The 8,893-nt window shown below is 35.0% G+C and overlaps 1 protein-coding gene across 4 annotated transcripts in view; it reads right to left on the bottom strand.

Annotated features, from left to right (window-relative positions):
* Positions 1–279: 279 nt before the first annotated feature.
* LOC135225149 (transcription factor SOX-8-like) overlaps positions 280–8,893 on the bottom strand; it is a 51,107-nt gene continuing 42,493 nt past the window's right edge. For 3 of the 4 annotated variants that reach the window (XM_064264380.1, XM_064264379.1, XM_064264377.1), the window contains exons 3-4: positions 4,060–4,251; positions 280–3,858 (exon numbers count right to left, since the gene is read on the bottom strand). In XM_064264380.1, coding sequence (XP_064120450.1) covers positions 3,129–3,858; positions 4,060–4,251 — 922 coding nt within the window. In that variant the 3' untranslated portion in view covers positions 280–3,128. The remainder of the gene's footprint in view (positions 3,859–4,059; positions 4,252–8,893) is intronic. The other variant, XM_064264378.1, reaches the window with a different exon arrangement.

Genomic DNA, 8,893 nt, shown 5'->3' on the forward strand with positions numbered 1-8,893 from the left:
GCTTAAAATTCTTAAAGTATACCATTTAGCTTATTTTGTTTATTTAATACCCTCTGTTTATGTATTTATATATGTGTATATATATACAAACTATATATATACGTATATATGTATAAGTATATGCATATACACACACACACACACACATATATATATATATATATATATATATATATATATATATATATATATATATATATATACAATATTAACCACTACACCCATTTTAATTGAAACTGCATGCGCTCAACCTGAAGGTTTAGAAAATAAAATGAAAAATAAGAACGTACATTATCTATTTATTTACATATCGTGGAAAGTACATGATGACTGTATATATATAAAGCCACATTTCTTCCAGAAATAATATAAGAATAGTATAACTATTTAAAAAAAACTCACTCCATAAATAATAGTTCACTATTAAGTACATTTTTTTTATCAATCATTCTTGTAGCATTCCAATCTCTTGTTATTAATTAAGTACAGCTGTTTGAAACAAATCCTGCAGGAACAGGGAATATAATTATTCTCCCGGTAACAGCGTCTCGAATATATCTCTAATTATGAAGTAATATTCAAGGATATTTTCTCCAGCTTAAAGTGATTTGTTTATATAAAGCAGTGTTCTCGCGCATGCGCATCGAGCGCTGAAAAAATAATTGATATACAATAACAATTGTGAACAGAATTTTGAAAACAAAATAATTAGTTTAATTAGATATGGTGATTTAATTAAAAAAACTGCTCTAACCCAGATATATCTTAAAAGTTTTGTAATCCCAGGGAGTTATAGCAATTTCAGCTTCTTGAGTAAAAAAAGATATATTTTCAGTTTTATAATTACTTCACAGTATCCATTGCGCATCTATTGTACCCTGTACTATTTTTTATGTGCTCTTCGAGTATATATGATATTTGTACACTAACGCAGCATTAACCTTTAAAAAAAATTATTGTTTTTTTTGTTTCATGAATTCACCTATGAAAATCTTTTATTCTTTTTATTTCATGAATCCACCGTTAGAAAAATATTTATTAATTTTTTTTTATTTCATGAATCCACTGATAAAAAAATGATTCTATTTATTTCATGAATCCGCGACTAACAAAAAATTCAATGAGATTGTTTTCATTCATGAATCCACCACTAAAATAATTCTATTACATATTTTTTATTTCATGAATCTAAGGGTAAAAAGTTTTATTAGTTTTTTATTTCATGAATCTACTGGTAAAAAATTTATTAATTTTTTTATCTTATTAATCCACCGCTAAAAAAATATATTAAATTTGCTTTATTTCACGAATCCACGGCTAAAAAAATTCTATTAATTTTTTTTTTATTTCATGAACCACGGCTAAAATAAAATATATTAAATTTGCTTTATTTCATGAATCCACGGCTAAAAAGATCTATCAATTTTTTTTTTATTTCATGAATCCACGGCTAAAAAAAATCTATCAATTTTTTTTTATTTCACGAATCCACCTAGAGCGGAAAGTAAGTTGGAAACTTAGGACAGAACCGGTGAAGAAAAACTGCTTTCATGACAATTTAGTGACTGTTAAAGCCTCAAATCTGTTTCGACATAAAACCTGAACAAAACAGAAGGCATTAAGATATTAGCTGCCACCGAAGGACATTATCATATAATAACAATAATAATAATAATAATAATAATAATTACAGATTGGAGGAAAACGCGAAACTCGAGCGAGATTTTGAATTAAGAATTCTAACATTTTCAAGATACAGGCAATAATGAAATCATAACGACAAATAATAGAAAAAGAGAAGGAGAATTGGATTAACACCTCGAGGAAGGAATGCAAATGACAGCTACCATCTAAAGAAAAAATACACAGAAAAAGTTCATTAACTCAGTTCTTCAGTAACGGAGTAGCATAGGAACTGGCAACGTACTAACGAGAAGCTCAACGCACGATCTAAGTGAATCTTTTTTCTATGTTTGTTTGTTTATCTAACTGGATGTTAATGAGATCCATTTTTATGTTAAATCTTGCATAATGTTAGATACGCCGGCGGGTTATAATTATCTTTTAAAATTATATATTAGAATATTTTAATACTGGTTTGGAAATAATCTTAAAATAAAAAAAATGGGACAATATTCTCATTTAACTATAAGAGTTTGGCAATTTCGAGTATTCATTAAAGATATCATACTCTATATATCGAGTAAAAATCACTGGAATATCTAATTTTATCTTTTTGTACTTGAGAATAACCTAGTGGTTTGGACAACGTTTAGTTTCTGGAAAGTGCTGGAATGATAAACACACACAAACAGGACGTTTCTCACAGACTAAAATCCAAAAATAGAATGTGTAACGTTTGCATAAATTCATACCAAACTATCTTACAAATTATGCCATAAGTTTAATTTCTATTGTAATGTTTGTCTTTGCAAATATACTGAAATGTAGTTTCTGTGCTATTAACACTATAGAACACGAACAAATGACAAACGACTCTTTGCGTTTGCGAGTAAAATCCGCTGAGTACCTTCAACACTGTTGGTCCCGAAAAGATTGAGGAATATTCGTTCCCTTTCTCACTTTGTGAAAGATCCTTAATACTACAGCAACAGATATGATAGATTTATATATTTGACATTTTAATCCTTAATCTACGATATGATGGCACTGGAAAACTGACTTCGGGGAACGACACAACACTCGTGTTCCTGTTGCCCTGTCGCCAAGGCACATGGGGTGGTCTCCTCGCTGGAGCGGGGAGTAGGGTGGGGGTCTTTTGACAAGGAACACACTACTAATATTTGGCACTTGACGGAGGCGAGAGAGAGAGATTTTTGCTCTTAATGTCTAAGTTTAGAGTAAACACCTTAGGACTAACGTAGCACTGGCAAGCAAGGGTAATACTCACGAAGATTATTTTGAAACCTCTCGCTAGAGGCTCGAAGGAGTGCTACCCACGAGGGGCAGGTTCTTAGAAAATGACCCAGCCACGGTTATTTTCACGCGTTGCTGTCAAATGTAACTTCCTTTTTTTCTTTTTTTCATTATAATCTTCGTCTCACAGACAGTCAGTGAACAGACAAATGGACAACGCTCATTTCCTAAGCAACGGCGAACTGGGATTATCAGTACCACATGGTTGCATACGGATACGAGTACTGGAAAGTCGGGTGCGGCTGTGTTGAGTAGCAGAGGTTTTGGTGTAGGAAGGGGTTCACATTGGCAGGTTTTGGAGCGGAGAGAGGGGGTAGGGGCTCTTCTTTCGGCACTCGAGGTGGCTGCAGCTCGACGTAATCTCCCACGGGAGATCCAGGGGAACCTCCAGGCGACACGCCCCCGGCAGAGTTCGCGCCCATCTCCCCTACGATGAGGTCGGGGGATACGTGACCAGCAGGAGGCTGTGGTGAAGTCCCACCGGTGTAATATGGAGAGCTCGATCCCCCGTAGACAGTCGGTGCAGGTGGTAACAGTCTTGAACCCAAGGAAGGAAGACTTGTGAGTGACGACGAAGCTCCTGAGGGCAAGGAACCGCTGCAACTGTTACTGCTACTTGGCACTGTCATGGTATTCATGGAGGACATGGCAGACATGGTCGTCATGGGCTGGAGACCTGTGGGAGGACCGTGAGGAGCGGAAGTGGCATACTGGGGTCCTGAACCCTGGTCAGGCATCAAGTATTTGTTCATTTCTGCGCGATCTATGTTTTCAAAGGTGTCTGTGAGACAGTCAGGTACGAAAACGGCTGGGTCTCCTAGGTGGGCATCCGTGTGGCCCTTCACGACACCCTGACCGGAGGGTGAGTTTGGAGGGGACAGCGGTTGCAGACTCAAACCGAGATTTCCCCCTTTGACACTGCTGTGAAGAGAAATGAGTATACATAAAGACTGAGGCTGAGGATGTAAACATTATACTTCTCTGATCTTATCACACTGGATCAAGACAAAGACTCAGAGTCCAGTCCATTATTAGTAAGCAGCTTTAAGAGCAGATGCTGTTCTAGGAAACAGACAAATACAGATCAGGTGGAGGAAATGAGAAGATGATAACGACACTGACCTCACGTAGTGGTGGTTGCCTGAAAGATCTTGCATAGTGACAGGGTTTCCCTGAGGACATTTGGACACTGTCTTGACATTCTCCTTCCTCCGCCTCGGCTGGTACTTGTAGTCGGGATATTCCTGCTTGTGTTTCCGACGGAGGTGATCCGCTCGTTCGATGAAAGGCCTTTTTTGGTCCTCTGTCATACCCCTGGAATTGTGAGAGGGATAGTAGTGAGAGGAATGTTATTCAGGAACATTATAGTAAAAGTAGTGAGAGGAATAGTATTCAGGAATGTTATAGTAAAAGTAGTGAGATGAATGGTACTCTAGGAACGTTATAGTTACTCAAACGTTACTGTAGTGAGAGGAATGTTATTCAGGAACGTTATTGTTTGTTTGTATGGTGTTTTTACGTTGCATGGAACCAGTGGTTATTCAGCAACGGGACCAACGGGTTTACGTGACTTCCGAACCACGTCGAGAGTGAACTTCTATCACCAGAAATAAACATCTCTCACTCCTCAATGGAATGGCCGAGAATCGAACCCGCGACCACCGAGGTGAGGAGCAAACACCAAACCAACCACGCCACTGAGGCGCTTTCAGGAACGTTATAATAAAAGTAGTGAGATGAATGGTACTCTGGGAACATTATAGTTACTCAAATGCTGCTGTAGTGAGAGGAATGTTGCTCAGGAACATTTATAGTAAAAGTAATGAGATGAATGGTACTCTTGGAACGTTAAAGTTATTCAAATGCTACTGTAGTGAGAGGAATGTTATTCAGGAACGTAATAGCAAAAGTCGTGAGATGAATAGTACTCCAGGAACGTGGTGGTTACTCAAATGTTACTATAGTGAGAGGAATGTTACTCAGGTATGTTATAGTAAAAGTAGTGAGATGAATGGTACTCATGGAACGTTATAGTTACTCAAATGCTACTGTAGTGAGAGGAATGTTACTCAGGAACGTTATAGTAAAAGTAGTGAGATGAACGTTAATCTGGGAACGTTATAGTTACTCAAATGCTGAACACCATAGTTACTTGAATACTTCTGTACCCCTGAAATTTGGCAAAAGATACCAGTGTAACTCAAAGATCCTTATAGTTACTCAAATACACTATACGCTTCAAGATGAATAAAGGATAGCAGTGAGAGAGATGTTACTCAAGGGACATTATTACTGAACGTTATAGTTGGACTTACATACCCCTGAAATTGTGGAAAGGGTGGTAGTGAGAGGAATGTCACTCAAGGAACATAATAGTTACTTGGAATTGTGCAAATGATTTTACTGAGGAGAATGTTACTCAAGAAAATAATGTTTATGGTTGCATATATACTCTGTGTCCCTGAAATTGTGCAAGGTATGCTACTCATTTTATAGTGAGCACAATACAACTCAGTTAATAGGGTTAAATAAAATACTTCGGTGCGTCCTAAGGAATGAGTGCTTACGTAATGCAAGCAGGCAAATATGGATTTGGTTTTAGTTAGCAGTTGAAGGTTCAACACAACAGAACATCTTGACATTCCTTTAAAAGATAATAGTGGACGCTATAATGATATTTTGAAGAATATTTCACAGGCTTTACCAGACATTTGTAAAGTTTCCGGCTATTAAATCGTTTTTTGTTTAGAAATGGTAAGTCTGTGATACATAATATTTTTGTTGACGACTAATGGATGGGCTTTTATATCATTATATGAAATTATTAGTTATTATATATATATATATATATATATATATATATATATATATATATACATGTATGTAATTATAGTATATATATATATATTATATATATATATATATATATAGTTATATATAGATACATATATATATATAATATATATATATATAATATATCTATATATATATAATATTATATATACTTATATATATCCATATATATATCTATATCTCTCTATATATATAGATATATATACTAGATAAATATCTTGTATCTATATAATATAGATATAGATATTATCTATATATATATACATCTACTATATCATTCACATACGTAATCTATGTATTACTCACTAATCTTTCATATAATGATATCTATATATATATATAATATACATATATATCTCTATATATATCTAATTAATATATCTAGATATATATATAGAGATATTATTGAGATAATATATATATATTATATATAGAAAGACTAGTAAGATGCTCAGTCCTACAGGATATCACCAGGTGTGAGAGGTAAAGGCATGTCTCAGTCCTCATTCGAGAGCGTAGTAACAATAATTTATTGCCGACGTTTCACATCACTTCGATTCCATTTTCAAGGCTGGGAATGGATCAAAATATAAAACATACAAGACTCGTCACTGAAAAAAATAAACACCGTATAATATTTAAAATTTAAAATTGAACACTGAAACATTTAAAATGTAAAAATTATTGTACAACAACACTAGGTTGGAGAGACAACCTACCAGAGTAAAAAATAGAAGGTGACTGAAGGACAGAGTGGGGAGAAAAAAAAATAATAAAGTAAAAAAAAACACCCACACACAAAACTATGTAAACAAACAAGTGGTTAGGCTATGAACAGCTGACTGACGAGGACTGGGCATTTAAAGTCGGTACATTAGTTTTGATTAAAATTGATTCCAGTGTTAAAAGCTCGTCATCTTTATTGGCTGATCCAATAATTTTAAAATCATCGATGTCCAAGCGGGAGCGACAGGTAATAGAGTGGTTCCGGATGCTGGATAGCTCAGGATTGGATAATTTGCATCCTGTTCGGAAACTGATCCTTTGTGGGCGCAGCAAAACGGACTTGTACGCAGCCTCTTCGTGCATCCAACATAAGTACCTCCGATTACATCTGGGACAAGTGTATTGATAAACTATGTTGGACACCAAAGGCGGGCTTAACTCGTCTTTAGCTCTGAAAAGAGATCGGATTGTTAGAGGATTTTTCGGAATTAATTTTAGGTTCAAGGCTGGCAATTCCTTGTTAATTAATTGTAATACTTTCTTTTTTTTTTGGAAGGAACTGTCATGGAGGAAAGGGAACTTAGCATAGATGATTAACTTGGGAACGCTATGTATAGGAGGTGGGGGGTTGTTTATTTTCATGTTTAATAATTTATTGAGGGTTCTATAAAAGAAAGTATTACAATTAATTAACAAGGAATTACCAGCCTTGACCTAAAATTAATTCCGAAAAATCCTCTAACAATCCGATCTCTTTTCAGAGCTAAAGACAGATTAAGCCCGCCTTTGGTGTCCAACATAGTTTATCAATACACTTGTCCCAGATGTAATCGGGGTACTTATGTTGGATGCACGAAGAGGCTGCTACAAGTCCGTTTCTGCGCCCACAAAGGAGTCAGTTTCCGAACAGGATGCAAATTATCCAATCCTGAGCTATCCAGCATCCGGAACCACTCTATTACCTGTCGCTCCCGCTTGGACATCGATGATTTTAATTATTGGATCAGCCAATAAAGATGACGAGCTTTTAACACTGGAATCAATTTTAATCAAAAACTAATGTACCGACTTTAAATGCCCAGTCCTCGTCAGTTCAGCTGTTCATAGCCTAACCATTGTTTGTTTACATAGTTTTGTGTGGGTGTGTACTTTATTATTTTTTTTTTCTCCACTCTGTCCTTCAGTCACCTTCTATTTTTTACTCTGGTAGGTTGTCTCTCCAACCTAGTGTTGTTGTACAATAATTTTTACATTTAAATGTCAGTGTTCAATTTTAAATTTAAATATTATACGGTGTTTTATCAGTGACGAGTCTTATGTTTATATTTTTTTATCATTCCAGCCTTGAAAATGCATCGAAGGTGATGTGAACGTCGGCAATAAATTATGTACTACGCTGAGACATGCCTTTACCTCTCCACCTTGTGATATATTATATATATATATATATATATATATATATATATATATACATATATATACATAATTACATACTTATATATGTATATATAACTAATAATTTCATATAATGATATATATATATATATATATATATATATATATATATATATATATATATTATATGCATTAAGCCACAAATGCCCTTTTAATATCCAATTCGCTCTACCATATATACATATATATATACATACATATGTATATATATATATATATATATATATATATATATATATATATATATATATATATATATATATATATATATATATATACAAACTTAGCAATCATCGAACCACTGCTAACGCAAACCGACCGGCAATGGATTATTGAGACAGTCCAAGACGTAACGTGTAGCAATCGTACCGAACGTAAGGCAATCCGTACCGTACACGTCCTGACTCCTTATCTCTCTCTCTCCTCAACCGTTCCCCAGCACCCTTTTATAAAGAGAGCGGATGTGACTCTTGCATTCCTCCCTTCTGTTATCTACGAGAGAGTAGTTTCACTTATCGCCTTATCTAAGCATCGCCGGTAAGAGATTTCTCGGAAATGGTATGGCGTACGAAACCCCCTACTGTGATATTTTTTTTTCGTGAGAGAGAGAGAGAGAGAGAGAGAGAGAGAGAGAGAGAGAGAGAGAGAGAGCGCACGCTTTACCATACTCATATTCATAGATTTGAGATAACTGCTGATGATACAATGCCGCGCCTCTGCAAAAATTTGGTGTACCGGTCCAAACGAAATCACAGGAAACTTAATAACTTGGTATGCAAATCACTTCTCTGAGAGAAAATAACGCGAAATATCGTTGACTTAAAGTTAATTTTGGATTAGTGAAGGTTATAACTTCAAGGTTAATTTGTTAAAGTTAATTTTGGATTAGGCACAGTAAAGGTTATAACTTCGAGGTTGATGA

Source organism: Macrobrachium nipponense, chromosome 13 (assembly GCF_015104395.2).
Source record: "Macrobrachium nipponense isolate FS-2020 chromosome 13, ASM1510439v2, whole genome shotgun sequence".
Lineage (NCBI taxonomy): Eukaryota > Metazoa > Arthropoda > Malacostraca > Decapoda > Palaemonidae > Macrobrachium > Macrobrachium nipponense.